General features: G+C 40.2%; 1 protein-coding gene across 1 annotated transcript in view; it reads right to left on the bottom strand.

Moving 5' to 3' along the window:
- The window catches only part of bmp2k (BMP2 inducible kinase), a 64,457-nt gene that overhangs the window by 25,749 nt on the left and 23,351 nt on the right, over positions 1–15,357 (bottom strand). Inside the window, exons 2-5 of the mRNA XM_033620481.2 lie at positions 10,226–10,344; positions 8,291–8,396; positions 7,363–7,505; positions 2,997–3,118 (exon numbers count right to left, since the gene is read on the bottom strand). Coding sequence (XP_033476372.1) covers positions 2,997–3,118; positions 7,363–7,505; positions 8,291–8,396; positions 10,226–10,344 — 490 coding nt within the window. The remainder of the gene's footprint in view (positions 1–2,996; positions 3,119–7,362; positions 7,506–8,290; positions 8,397–10,225; positions 10,345–15,357) is intronic.

The following is a 15,357-nucleotide window of genomic DNA, read 5'->3' as shown; positions in this document are numbered from 1 at the left end:
GAAATGTTATATTTTTTACTCTAGTGTATTCTTTGCCAATTGTACTTATATGTAAGGTTATTATTCTATATACAAAATATATAATACACTGAAAAACATATGATGGAATTGGTACATATTAAACTCCTCAAGATTATATACAATTTAAAATCAGCTCCACCTCGACCAGCTACAACATTGTAATAGTACTTATATGTAAATGCAATCCAATCTGATTCAAGTCATTTAGTACTGAGTATCTGCTGATACAGAGTCCCAATCCAACACTTCTTTTTCCTAAATAATTCAGATGCACACTGCAAACTTGAAGTACCTTAAAGTTATTAAAATCAATCCACTTTATATGCTTAACAATTGAATAGTTCCGTAATGTATTGAGAAAAAAACCTGCACACAAACTGTTCCTTAATGTTTGTTATTTAATATTTTTTGTTATAAAATAAGTTTAAAATAACAAACACTCCTTTTAGCTGTATTTCGTTGAGTGTTTATTTTCGTCAGCAGTAAATCTTTTGCGCGAATGAGGCTGCATTAATATATTACTCTTATAGGCTCTTTGCTCGTGGGGCTTTTGTTGCACTTGCAGTGACATGGTGAGTGTGGCTGTCGTAAGCTCTGCACCGATGTCTGTTTCTCCTCTGAGCCGTGGGGCAGTGAAACACCATGCGCTATGATGACAAGAGATGATGATTCAAGAGACTGTCACACTGAGCTGAAATAAAAGAAGTGCTCATAACTTCAGTAAATAACATGAACAAACCATCTCGTACTGTGTTTTGCTGTCGTTTATGGAGTCTGGTGTTTCGTTGTAGCTGAATGAGAGTTGGAGAGCTGACGATAGCTGCACTCGTGTTGCTGTGCATGACACAGGATCAGATCGGACGCTGTATAGCTCAGTATAGCCGATCTTGATCAGTTTAAAAATGCCTTGATCGGCCCCGTTAACTATCTTTGTGTGTTTTGGCTAGGGATGTCCCGATCTGATCTCAGATTTAGGGCAATAAGGCTGATATCTTATTTAGATTGCACTACATGTTTGCTCTACTGCATTCCTGCTAATGCTAATATCCTACACAAAACTATTTACTGACTGCACCGCCACTTAATGTCACTGAAGACTGTGACCCATACACACATGAATCGCGCACTGTCTTATTTCCTTTCAATGCCTAGTTATCCTTTTTAACTTTTATTTATATTCTAAATTTTTAAACATATATTTTATCATTATTTTTTAAATTGATATTTATTTTTTTAATTTATTTTATTATTATTTTTATTTTTTGAAATTTCTATATATTTTTATTTTCATATTTGTATATTTTTAAATATTTTATTCATTCTTAATATATTATCTTTTTATTTTAGTACTTTTTAATTATTTTATCTTATGCCTTTATTATTTCTCCTTTATTATTATTATTATTTCTGTCACTACCTCTGAGCACACTTTCCATTGATGACACATGGGTGCTTCAGTTTCCCGACATAGAGAAGAAAAAAAAACAGAATCTCACCGCAAACATTGCCAAACACTTAGTTTTGTTATCTATTCAAAGTCATTCTGATACTAATCAAAGCAGCTGGTTGTGTTTTGGTATAAATCCAGCTGGGTTATGAAAATGCAAAAGCTGTCTGAGTCACCACAGTTCAGATGGTTTCTGTATGACCAGAGAGGCATGAAGCAGAGTTTACACAAGGTCATATACTGTCGATAAGCACCACACATTGCCACACATTTATTGCCGCTATAAATGTGGGAAAGTTAAAAGGCCAGAGCTGAATGGGCTTCTTAGATCTGACACACAAATTATAAACACTACATCAGTACAATATAGTAGCAAGTGCTGGGGTTGTGACCACAAAGGAGTGCCACATTTACCACCTCCCACTGCACCATCATCTGCAGCAGATCAACAACAATTTGATTGTTTGCAGTTGTATGTATATGTTCAGTTTACGTGCAGTGTACGACTCTGTGTTTGGTAAACAGAGCTATTCTGATCTGCTCCCTGTGTGCCTTGAAGCTCACTCATTTGCTTTGTGGACACAAATAAATAGACCTTGAGTTGCAGCACGTTGAGTGAAATGCTGTATTTGACAGCAACCTGGCTGCACGCCAGACTTGGTTTGGATAGGAGTATTCTGAATACTGAAGGTAACAACACCTTTCCCTCACATAAATCTACCAGTTGTAGGCTATCTTCAACAGGGAACTGAGGAGACCCAGGAACTAGATTAAAAACGACAAAGTCCCATTTGTGCTGTTTGTGTTTCCACTACATCTGAATAACCGTGACGATGAGACAAATTAGTCCACTTCCAAGGCAGTGTTATCATGTTGTTCTTTGTCATTTTCTCTTGGGACGTTGGAAAGGAGACGAGCCTTTCTGGTGTTTCTGAGTGAATGTTTTTGGGTTATTTTTCTGCTTTTGAAAGTAACTGCATTAAAACAATTTGCAAATACACTTAGAGTTCTCTAAATTGTTTATGCTCGCTCATTCTTGTTGCCTCAATCTTTTTTTTTTTTTTTGACTAGTTGGAAAGTTTGCGCCATAACCCTGTTCAAACATCAGTAACGTTTCAAGAAATCTCCATCGTATCACCCATGTTATAAGATTTGAGTCATTAGTTTGATAAGTCAGTGCAAACTCTCCCTTGATAGATTGTGAGCCATGATAAATATTATCTCAGCAGCAGGGACTTTTCGGGGTGCAGGACCTAAAACGGAAACTACACATGTTCCTGCAGTCGAAATGCAGGTTAACTTCCTGAGTTTTTTAAAACAGTCCTGGGTTTCCCCCAAAGTTCCTGTGGTGCAAAAAGTCCGTTATATGCTGGTCTTTTTTAGCAAGAGTTTTACATGACTTCACAACTTTACACACCACTCTGACAAGTATAACAATATTGTTACAGCAGCCAGAATTATGGTTCTAACATCTACTGTATCAAGTGACCTGCAGAACATAACATCTTTCATTGACAAAGCAACTTACTTCTTAATCTCGTCCTCCACGGCAGTCACTCCATCTTTATGTGGCAGCAAAATCTTGTGAGTGGAACTGCCGAAGTCACACAGCACATAGTTTCCCTGGTCGTTCAGCAGGATGTTTTCAACCTGGTAAATGAACAGACCGAGATTTTAGACGTCAAAGGCACTAATGAAAACATATCAATGACAGAATATAGATGCACTGACAGATGCAGTTGAATGAAACTTTTTCTTCACTGGCTTATTTAAACGCAGTGTCACTCATCATCCAGTAACAGAGCTGCAAACCCAGAACGTTTGGATCTGCATTTGCAGTCCAACCCGCACCACCCACAGGAAAGGAAAATGACAGCAGCAGAAGATTACAACTGAAGATGAAAACATGTTATTGTGTGCCCGAAAGTAATAGTTTTTTGCCATTTTCAAAGTGTTACAACTGCTTTTGCTTTTATTATAGCCGTGTTTGTGTTTGAGGTTTCATATTTTACATTTTAAACCTGCATCATGTATCCTCAGCCTTCTGTGACTGTTCTAAATGTGTACAACTTATTTTCAATAAAATCCACAGTGTAAGTGTTAAATGTTAAATGTAAATCTTTAGAAAGAAAAACAGAAAATGTTTTCTATTAAAACGAGATGAAATGTCATTAATAACACACATTGGGCCTTATTTTACGCCCCACGCAGAGTGGAACAGAGCGCAGCACAAATATCATTGCTAGTTTCAGATTGACACAGTTGTCATTTTCACAGCCAGCGCCCACGTTGTGTGAGCAGCAAAATGTACTTGTGCACATCTGAGCGCCCATGTGAATGTAACATGAGGTGTCTTAACATGAGGTGTGGTCAAGGGCATTGTTAGTGTATTGCTATTCTGAGGCAGCAGATTGCTTCATTGACCAACAAACACCTGGTCATAAGTCAGGATGGTGCAGTATATTTCTGCTATTTAAAAGGTGCATTACACAGATAGTAACCTCGTGCCTTGATAGGTGGGTTCACAACATGCATACAGTCTGCTTGTTACACACACAGAAATGCACGGCTGTCCAACTCTCCATTAGGAGAGACGCTGTGCGCAGTAACGCACGAGGAGCAGCGTAACTTCACTGTTTATGTCCAAAGCTCAATGTTAAGTTGTGTTTCCTCTGTCAAGTTTATTACAACAGTTTTTAGTTTTGCTGCTTAAATGTCCCACGGTATTTGCATTACTCTCAGCAGAAAACTGCTTGCTGCTTCAATTTGCCAGATCTGCCACGTAAATAGCAATATGCCAGGTGTAGGTGCACCTGGCTTTTGGAAGATGATGCTCTGACTGGTTGTTATGCCGATAACACACCTTTGATTATACTAATTAAGGGACTAAATGCATAACCTTTGCACCCAGATTAAGCGCTGTTTAGCTAGGCAAAAGTGGAGTTGGACACACCCTAAATGCACTTGCACCATGCACTTTGAAGAATCCAAATAGGGCCCTTTCTTTCGCTATAGGTGGCAAAATCAACATGTCAACATCTGCAGGTTTAAACTGCTGCTGCTGCTATTTGTTTTGTCATATCTTTTTTATGTGTGATGACCTGACGATGACCAAACAGCTCTTTCCCCATTACCAGTCTGCATCCAGTATAATTTAGCAAAAGCAAGACTGTGGTCGTGATTGAGATGCAAAATGCTATTGAAATTACATCAGCTGTGACTCTGAAATGTTTGTGGCAGACAGATGAACAAACAAACAACCAAGCCGAAGCTAATCCGCAATTACATCATAATGGGCATGGAAGACAATTAGTGGATAAAGTCGCTTGTAAAAACTCACAAACTGATTTAATACACAGTGATGGAGTAGTGGGACAAGCCCTCATTACAGTAATTCTGCCACAGGAGCCTCATCAGAGCTGTTCTGTGGCCCAACAGACAGGAGGCACATTTCAATAACAAGTCAGACTGAAAGCAGATGTGTTTCTTATTTGTATGTTATCAGATGGGTTTCAGGCATCGGTTTTTAGATGATACTTTTAGGACCACAGCAGGGAGATTACAAGCCTGAGTAACAACATGACAACAGCAAAGCAAGGAGTGAGGAATGGCTGAGTAAATGACAGAAAAAATGAAGGCAGGTGGAGGAATGTGATCAGCTGAAAGTGCGAAGAGGAGAGACCAAAAAGAGTATCAAGAAAAAGATTTCAAACTGTCCAAGGAAAAAGCTGAGCTAATGAAAGCAACACAGTGTCTCAATACTGTTGACAGCTCGGGGTTAAGGGGCTTTTTTTGCACTCTCACTTCCCCTGGCGATGCGTGACTGGGCCTCCGTGGTCTTTTGTATCCCTGCGATGTTATGTAAGCCATGTAGGCTGAACAGATAGATACAGACAGCGAACAGAGGACAGGCCTGTGAAGCTGAAGGGGCCGCACTGTTTAGAGGCTTGTCCAACTGGACAGAGTACAGCGGCCCACTGATGGGGCACTGAGGAGAATTCAACCAGGGTGGCTGGGAAATTACCACCGGCCTCCAAGCATCAGCAAAACGAGGGTAAATCTGGCTTGGAGCCACCCTTGGTTTAAAAATCTACTCTTACTAAAAAAAACAAGTTAGCTGAAAGTTAGTGAGGAATTTCAAGATGAAACGGCTATTCTGGCCTGCACAAACGGTAAGTGCTGTGCAGGATTAGGTGGAGGAGAAAGAGGAAAAGGAGGTGGATGAGCAACGAGTAGGGGGGTATCAAATAAGAGGAAGGAGAGGAAATAAGAGAGCATGCTGGCAAAGGAAGCGGGGGAGCGTAAGAGGAAGCAGAGGAATTAGAATGAGCAGTGAAACCAAAACGTTCTTTCTTGTGCTGACCAAGCACATTTACATCACTTAAGTTTACAAACACTATCTGACATTAAATTGAATAAATTACTGTTAAAGTGGCAAACCACAAGTTCCTCCTTTTGATATTGTCGACATCTTTTCAAAGCTGCTGCTGTAGAGTCAGTGCAGAACTCCATGCTTCAGATCCTGCCAAACACTGTTGAGTGTATTGTGACATCTTTTTTAAAGAAGTCTTAGTTAAGGAAGTTGCTTTAACTTCCCAGATATTCTTTTAACAATTCTGTTCCTGTTTTCAGGGATTAACAACCATTTGCAACCTTTTACCAATGTACTGCATGTTCAGCTTTTGGCCAAAGCACTTTGGGTTTTAGTGTTTTTCTCGAGGAAATGTCATGATTACTTATCATTTTTGTCAAGGGTCAGAGGAGTAAATGCCTAACCAACTAGTAAATAAGTGGTTAGCACTGTCACTTTACAGCAAGAAGGTTCCAGTTTCAAACTTGCAAGCCAGCTGTGACCCGTCTGTGTGTAGTTTCATATGTTCTCCCTGTGTCAGTGTGGGTTTTCTCCGGGTACTCCAGCTTCCTCCCACAGTCCAAAGACATGCAGGTTAGATTAACTGATGACTAAGTGTGAACATGAGTGTAAAGGGTTGTCTCTATGTGTCAGCCCTGTGATAGTCTGGCAACCTGTCCAGAGTATATCCTGCATCCTGCTCAATGCCAGCTGAAATGGGATAAGTGGTAATGGATAATGGATGGGTTAGAGTAGTTAATGCCTTACTAATTAGTCGATTAGTTTAGTTTATTAGGATCCCCATTAGCCACTGCATTGCAGCAGCTATTCTTCCTGAGGTCCACAACAACTTTACATTTGTGACAGTTTACAAAACAACTCACATGTAACAGTGAACAAAATAACAGGACGAGACTACAACATTCACACAAATAAGACAGCTCTTGGTAACACAATAATTAAGATATATGCTTTTTCATGATTTCATTTGGTAAGTAACCGCCAGTTTGGGGCTAAATTTTGCTCTGATTACGTGACGATGCTCCATTATTGTAATATTAGACCAAGTACTGACATAATACTGTACATTCACATCTGTATGTTTCCATACACACATTACATGTGCATTAAAAGGAATAGTTCCCTGGAGAAACTATATTTTTACCATGCATGAAGTTCATTACTTGACTAGTCACTCTGCAGAAAATGATTTGATAGCAATGAATGGTTTAAGTCATTTATGTAGCAGAAACTTCAAAAATTCTCGAGCTCCAACTTTTATAAAGTTAAGGATTTGGTCGTTTTCTCAATCAAATATCTCTGGTAATTGAAAATCCTTTGGTTTTGAACCACTGGTCTGACAAAAGAAGCAATTTGAAGATGTCACCTAGGACTTTTCTTACATTTTACATAATCGAAAACATTCCTAATAAAAAAATCATAAGTTGCATATAACCAGTAGATTAACGTGTTCTAATAAGGGAACAGAGAAAGGAAGACAAGAAGAGTGGGGATGGGGAGCAGGGAGTAACTCCCTTCTCACCTTGAGGTCTCTGTGGATGACGGGCGTCTTGCATTGATGCAGGCGGGCCACGGCCTCGCAGGTGTCACAGAAGATGTGGAGGACCTCCGCCTCACTGAAACCCACATTCAGCCGCTGGTTCATCTGCTTTACCACCTGACCCGCTGCAAGAGAGAGGTGGACGGAGAGCTTTAGGACTCATCAGCTCAGGCTGGGTAACCATAGTCCCAGCCAGCACGTTTGGTGTTCTTGCAAAATCTTCCAGCTGAGATAGTCTGCAGTTGTCCTGATTAAATATGCTCGTAACAACCTCAAGCTGAACTTGACCTAATTAAAACTCAATATTTATGACATGGCATATTGTATCGAAGCATCATAGATCTTTTGGTATTATCATTACAAGTTAGCTGAGGTCATACTTTTTTGTGACCATAATAAGCCGTTAATAAATTAATAAAAATTGGGAAAACATGTTTCAAGGACAATAAGACGGCCATGAGCAAAACAAATGTTTCAAACTGTTGTTAAGTAAACTAAATATGTCACCATGTACAAGATGCATCTATCTGAATATTCTCATTAATCAGTCATGTTTGCATGTAAACTCGTCCAATGAGGGCAAAACCGCTCAAAATAGCCTCCCAAAAAGCCAAGCTGAGCCAGATATCTGCCACGATCAATAGATGGGCCACACAAAGGACAGAGGCAGCAACAAAGCAACAAGCCTCTTTAACTACTAGGGCTGTCCCAAATACCAGATTTTGGGCATCGAAGCCTCAGTGAGAAATAGTCGCGATTAATCAAAGCTTAGACGGGAGGCAATTCAAGTATGAGGACGGCAGCTTACTTAGCTTACTAGCTCACTTACCCTGACGCAATTAATATCAGAAGTCAGACATTATAAACAGAGACTATAATGAAGCTGAATTAAATAAGTATAAAACAGTACCTTTACAGTATTCCATGAGGATCAGGACCTCCCAGACGCTGTCCGACACAGCGGTGATTGTGGAGTCCAGGTATCCGACAATGTTCTTGTGGCCTGACAGCTCTTTCTACATACAGGAGGAAAACATGAAACTGATCAGGACACAAACACATAGAAGCATTCAAGAAGGAGAGACTGTGCAACTCCAGGATTTAATTGTCACGAAGCCTCAAAAAAGAAAACAGACAAAAACACAAGGTAGCTATTGAGGTGATTATGTGGATTGCGTACACAGTGTTTTGTCCTTTCTTAGTAAGCGCTCATGAGTATTCATGTTTGGACTTGTGTCGTTTTGCTGCTATATTTGTTTAGCTGAGGGAGGCTGCTACTCAATGCTCAAATCAACATAAAGAAAAAGTGCAGCTTCGAAGAATGCTCTGCTGTTTCTTCATGTCTTTTTAAATAATATAAATTAAAGACGTCAGACAAGTCAATCATGTTAGATATGGTACAGATTATAATGTCTAAAGTTACAAACATTCAAACTCAATTAGTTTAAGGAAGACAAAAAGATACACCACCTAAACATCTAACTTTAAAGCACAGAAACTTTGCCTCATAATCAAGTTGAGACAATTGTGTTTACCTCCTGGTTTTGCCACATAGAGCAGTGGTAATCTATGGAAACCACATCCACATTTACAAACAAACAGCCGGTGATTGCTTCATCAAAAAACACATCCCAAAAGTTAAACATCCAGTTCATTTGAGTCCAATCTCATCTTTGCCATCGAGCTACTGTGTGTGGTAAGAAACCTTTTTGTATTTATTTGTGTCCCAACACCATGCTGAGCTCTTAACTCCACTAATCGCTCTTAACTTGATTCATTCGCTGGATTAAAGCATCGCAGCGTTTGTGCTTGTTGTTGTTAAACACCAGCATGAAAAGAGACTTGCAGTGTGTTGTAGAAACCGACACACCTTAGACCAACGTCCCAACAGGCCAGAACTGTGTCAGTGTTTAAGGTCAGCTGTGTGGGTGAGTATTTCACAGCTGATGATGAGGCAAATGAACAGACACACAAAGCTGGCCAAACAGCTCAGAGTGAGCTGTCCGCTGACACACTGAGGTCAAACGTTCAAGACGAGACATCTGCTGTTGTCCAAGATGTACGCGTCTGCTCAGTTACAGAATAAATGAGAATATCCAACTTTGAATGACATGAAACACCTTGAATTATCTGCTGTAATCATGGAGGTGCCCACTCTCTGTAATAGATCAAATGTATTAGTCAATGGACCAGGTGCATTAATACAATGTCACCCAGCACACAGCCAAAAGGCTTTTGCTCTTGCCAAACTGGAAATGTTGGCAAACAGGACGGGTCAGGAAGATGGAATGAAGCCATTTGTATGCACCTTGCTTTACGAGGGCATGCGACTTTATGAGGGCGTGTGTCCCATTTCAAACAGGAATTATGTCCTTAAATTAAATACCCGATAACTGAGAGTGCCCTCATGAAATTTTCAAATAATGAGCACAGTGTCTTCAAGTACAAATGAAGCCCTCAGAGCTCAAGAAGTGAGAGAAATCATTTTTCCAGCCCATGAAGGGCAGGAAGGAAGTGAAATACCAAGAATTAGTAGAACATGGGGATAAACAGTGTGATCAGGAATATTATGAGCTGATTCTTATATTTTCATCTTCAACAGACTGTGTTTAATTCACACCGCAAATTTCCTTTTCAAAAAGATTTCCAATCAAACATTACCACAACTAGCTGCACAATTAGGCAAAGGTTATATTTTAATTTCCTGCGCTATGATTAATATTTGTGTGCAATGAGCAAACTTAAAATCAAGCTCTATTATAAAAGCAAGACAGAAGAAGACTAAGGTTGGGCTGAGAGATAACATCTGTAACTACACAACCAAACATTGTGATGCTGCTCTCACCATGATAGTGATCTCTCTCTTGTACACATTCAGGTCTGGGACGTTGTTGACGTACATCCTTTTGAGAGCACAGCGGACACCACTGTGTGTACGAGCCAGAAACACCACCGAGAAGCCCCCTGGAAAAACACAAGATGATGCGTTAGCATTACATCAGCATACTAAGGTACATTTCACACATGAAAATTATTTCACAGGGTGGTGGTTATCACGAATACCACATAGAAAACTGCTAACTGGCCATAAATAATAAATTAGGCAATGCTCACACAAGACTTGAATATCAGACTATGGCTTATGTTCCTGCATGACAGCAGCAATTGCAAAGACATTTTACGGTTAACCATGTCACAAATACACTTTGCACATACATGGTAAATCACATTTTTCACCCAAAACATCTTATTTCTCACACACATTGCCATTTTTGTTGAGACTGTGACTGCTGTGAGGTGTGAATGTGAGTACAAAACAGGGCAGTGCTGAAAAAAAAAAAAAACAACCAAATATACTCAAGATCAGGGTAGAAACATCAGTCAGATAAAGTGTAATCTAGGCTTTATAGACAGCCGCCAAGAGCTGATATTTTTACAGCAGCTAACTGGTCTCATTTCAAGTAGGCTAAGCTTCTTTAGCTTGCATTGGACTGACTCCAATTGAGTGTAATCCTGGAGTAAATTAAGCTATTTGCTTTATAAAACCTAGCAAGGTTTAACAGGAATGAGATGTGAAGCGAATTTTCAGTGGGAAGCTTGGTTTCTGGTGTAGGAGTGAACTGTGTTGACAGGGACGAGGTGTTTAGCTAGAATGCCAGTAGCTGTTGTCACTGTCCTGTGTGCCTCTCTGGGTGAATGGACTCTAGCACTGTGATGGGACAGTCCCCGGTCTCATTAGAGGGGATCACTGAGTCACTGAGTGTTGGGCATCAAAGTCCACCGACTGAGGAGAAGAAAGAAAGGATCGACAATGGTGTGCTTGTTGCCTAACAAGTTACCTTAGGTCAGCTGAAAAACAGCGTAGCTTTGGATCGAGAATGAGCAGAAGTGGAGGGGAGCTGAAGTGACCAGTGGACACAAAGGCCTTCATTGAAAAGTCCATCAACACAATGTTAAAACAGATCTCAGAAGCTGTGCTGGTGTGAGGACAATGCAACATAAAGAGTACAAATAATTCACGCAGGTTAAACCTGTGTGTTCCTGTGAGGACGGTAAACAGAGGATGGCAGAGTCGACAGTCAGCCAAAACAAAGTCAGGCAAAGCAAACATAAACAAACTGAAGTGTAGCGTTTGCTGGTATGTAGTGACAACAGTGAGAGTTACTGTAGCAGGCATTATCAGCTTAGAGGGGGTGACTGATGCCACTCTGCTGCACAGGGGAATCAACAGCTATCTAATGAGACAGAGGACAACCTGCTATAGCAGAGCTGCAGCTGGAAATAAAGCAAGACAGCATTCAATGGAGCAAATGAGAAACTGCCATGAAACACCAACAAAGTGACAGTATATTTTGGTTTTGGTCTATTCTGTGTCATCTAGTTTTAACCCTCATTTCAGGAACATATAAGACCGTCGTGATTTTTGATGCCACTGATCCAGAGATTAACATATAAATTGCTGCCAGTCACAAGGTCAGGGTTGGCTGCATACAGACAAACGATAAAAAAATAGACAATAAAAACATAAACTGCTGATGAGACAACAAGCAGCTTCTAAAACGTTATGCTCATGCTGCTGAAACGGGTAACAATAGCAGAATGGAATCAAAAACCCATTGCAAGGGGAACATTACAGAAATAGAAATGTGTCAGAGAATTTCAGCACAACAACTTGAAATATCACTGATGCTGGGCAAAAAAAAACTGAAATAGAATAATAACAGAATGAAAAGATTAAATTTGCTGCATGTATAAATGGAGCTACCAAGTATCAGACCTGCTGCCACCTCCGAAAAAAAGACAGAAAAAGAAATTCTGCCAAGACAAAGTACAAGAGCCAGAGCTGTTTACGCCTCCTGGATGCTGTTTATCGATTTGCCTTGGTCTGCCCTGTGTGCTAAGGTTAGCTTGATGGTCACTCCAAACCGCTGGGCCAAGCTTAAATTGATTTCCTGTAACACAGCAGTTGAGTGCAGAGCCATCCAGAGACTTGTGGGGAGTGGGAGTGAACTTTACGCAGAAAAATGAATCATATGACATTGTCTTATGAAAGAGCTACTTTTAAAAGAGCAGGCAATCATTTATGAAGACTGTCTTTAAGATGAAATTCGGTCGTTATTTAGTGGTGGGAGAAATATCTAGACCCTTTACTGCAGCAAGAGTACCACTACCACTCTGCAAATACACTTCACTAGAAGCAAAAGTTCTGCATTCAAGACCTTACTTCAGTAAAAGTATTTAACTACCATCAGCAAAAATCACTTAAAGATCAAGCGTGTAGGATTTACTGACATACAGCCGTGAGGTTGCAGAAGTGAAACATCTCTGGTATGCCAAGCATGTAGGAGAACTGCGTTTGCCGACGCAAAAAGGCGAATAACCATATCGAGAGCCATTAGCCCTTTAGATAGGAATTGTGCAAATTTGCAAGAAAGCCCAATCAGTCTTCTTTCAGCATTGGCAGTATAAAAACAAAAGCAGGGAGTGCAGCGAAATGCCGCCAGCCTTCTTTTGTTTATACAGAATGTGCCTTTTTCGGGGCAATGGGGGGCGTGAGCAAGTAACAAAACGTGTAGCTCAGCATGTGACGTAAACAGTGACGTGGGAGGGAAGCTGTGGCTGGTCAGTCCTTCGGTGATTCTCTCGTAAGTCAGCCCGTCCTTCACCGTCCCCGTCATCTAACGGTTAATGGCCTCTTCGTTTGCGAGGACAAGGAGGGCGTGAAATTCCTTGTCTCCCCAGTTGCTCATCTTTACAGTGTCTGTCAAATTTGTGTTTCCCTCTTGCTACTAGCTGCTCGCTAATTCCTGCTATCAGCTGTTTCCTGTTTATCCACCGCCAGTGGGTCACACGTGCAGCGTCATCAACAGCTCCTCCCACAGGTCATCAACAGCCCCTCCCGTGGCGGAAGGGAGCCTCGTTCTTTTTAAACCAAAAAGTTTCCGCCAATATGTCTACCCCTACGCGGCGGAAAATTGGGCACTTCGGATCAACTTCCCAATCCGGCTCTGTGTGTCTAAACGCTCGCAGCTTGCCGGCAAAACGGCCCAGCATTCCCTGAAAATCTGGCAGTGTAAAAGGGGCTAATGTTTGAATTGTCTGTTCTGAGCTACTGTAGAACTCTGTGGTAGAAGACCCACTCTCTGTGTAAATAGCTCATATTAAGGTAACAAAAACACTGTGAGTCTTATTTTCAGGTGATTATAACCTAATGAAAACACAGTTTTGAATATTATATTCCTTTTCTACCAGTATACCCTCTAAATCCTACACACTTAACCTTTAAAGTATGAAAATTAAAAGCACTCATTGTGCAGTAAAATGTTCTATATCTGATGTTTTTGGATTAGTATTACTGCTGCATTAATGTGTGTGTGGCATTCTGCTGTAGATGTTTAAAATGTTGTTGTGCTCATTTTAACTCCTTTATATACTGCTGGGTAGTTTAATCTACAGCAACGCATCATGTTCTATTAGATCATCATATATTTGTGGCATGGCTGTCCTGTGAGAACCACAGATCTTTAAAAAGTCAACTTTTCATGGTGTCAGAAAAACAGCCCTGTTTCCAGCTTTGTGACGATGCATTTTCCAGCTGATTCAAGAAAGTTTTTAAAGAGTTTATTCAGCTGAAGAAGTAGAAGTTTCTCAACACATAAAGGAACACTTCATCTTTCAGTTTATGACAGTCAACAAACAGTCAAAAATTTAAATATTTACCTCTGAGATGGAGTTAAGTAGACGTATTAAGGAACATAAAATTGAAACACTCATGTAAAGTTAGTCAATTTTTTACATAAGTAAATTATTTGGGTGAATGTAGTTAGTTACATCCCATCACTGGTCATGTTATGTGATGCAGAGTGTGCTTTATGAATCTGCCATATAAGTAAAAGCTACCTGTGAGTCATATTGTGCAAATCTTAAGCATTATATACTGCTTTGACACAATGTAGGATGCAGACGTAGTAAAGATCAAACTTGAGGCCAGAAAGGAAGCAAGAAGATGTGGGGGTTGCATGAGCTGGGTGACAGACTTTACAAGGCAAAATCCATTTGCTCGGGCAAAGGGCCAAAAGGCTGAAAGGAGCAGGCTGTTTAAGCATGCATGGACAAGATGCAAAAAGAAAAGCTAACCTTAGCACAAAAACAGAGCAACTGAAGAGCTACACTTAACATCCTAAAAACCAAATTCACTCTCTCTGTGTTGCCTCAGAGCAGACTACATGATATTTCATGCTGAGACTGTTGGCATGTTGACTGGGAGTGAAGTGAAGTGATGTCAGATGAGGTGTACTGATTACAAGATTATTCCAGAGATGCACGGCTGGAACGAATAATCTGCTCATCTCTTAGGTGTTCCAACAACAAGCATCTTGTTGTTGTGCACAATATATTACAAAACCCAACCCAGTGTCTGGGACACCTCGTGACAAAGTCAGGATTTGTTTTGGACCTGCAAAAGTCACGTAGTATCCATCAGAGTCAGGTTAGGGGATTGGACAAATATATCGGTTACTGGCTGGGTCAATTTTTCTCATTTTATTTTGCTAATTTAATGGTTTGCCTTCAAAAAACGAGTAAGACACAGCACAGGAAAAAACAATGTGAAGTAGAGCCTTCATATTTTCACTTCTAACTTTGTGAATTACTGGTTTATTTTGATCAAACCAGAACAAGAACTTGGTAGAGCAATGGAAAGACTAACCAAGACAGTTTTTATGAGTTTTATCTTGTTTCTGTTGAGTTTCAATCTGGGAGGTTTAACAATGAGTGCACAAGGCAATTAAGCTAGTCTTAGTTCGAAAAGGAGAAAAATTTGAATTCAGAAGGTGTGCAGTTTTTTGTTTGATAAGGAATTGGTGTAAAAATATGGCATGAGCAAATCAAACTCACTAGAGTGCCAGCTGTTGCACGTTTGCTCTTTTTTTTCTGGTCACGAGAGTTAAAAAAAAAACAAAACATCAACTTTGAGTA

The sequence above is a fragment of the Epinephelus lanceolatus genome, chromosome 9, assembly GCF_041903045.1.
Source record: "Epinephelus lanceolatus isolate andai-2023 chromosome 9, ASM4190304v1, whole genome shotgun sequence".
Lineage (NCBI taxonomy): Eukaryota > Metazoa > Chordata > Actinopteri > Perciformes > Serranidae > Epinephelus > Epinephelus lanceolatus.
This window is presented reverse-complemented; position numbering and strand designations above follow the sequence as displayed.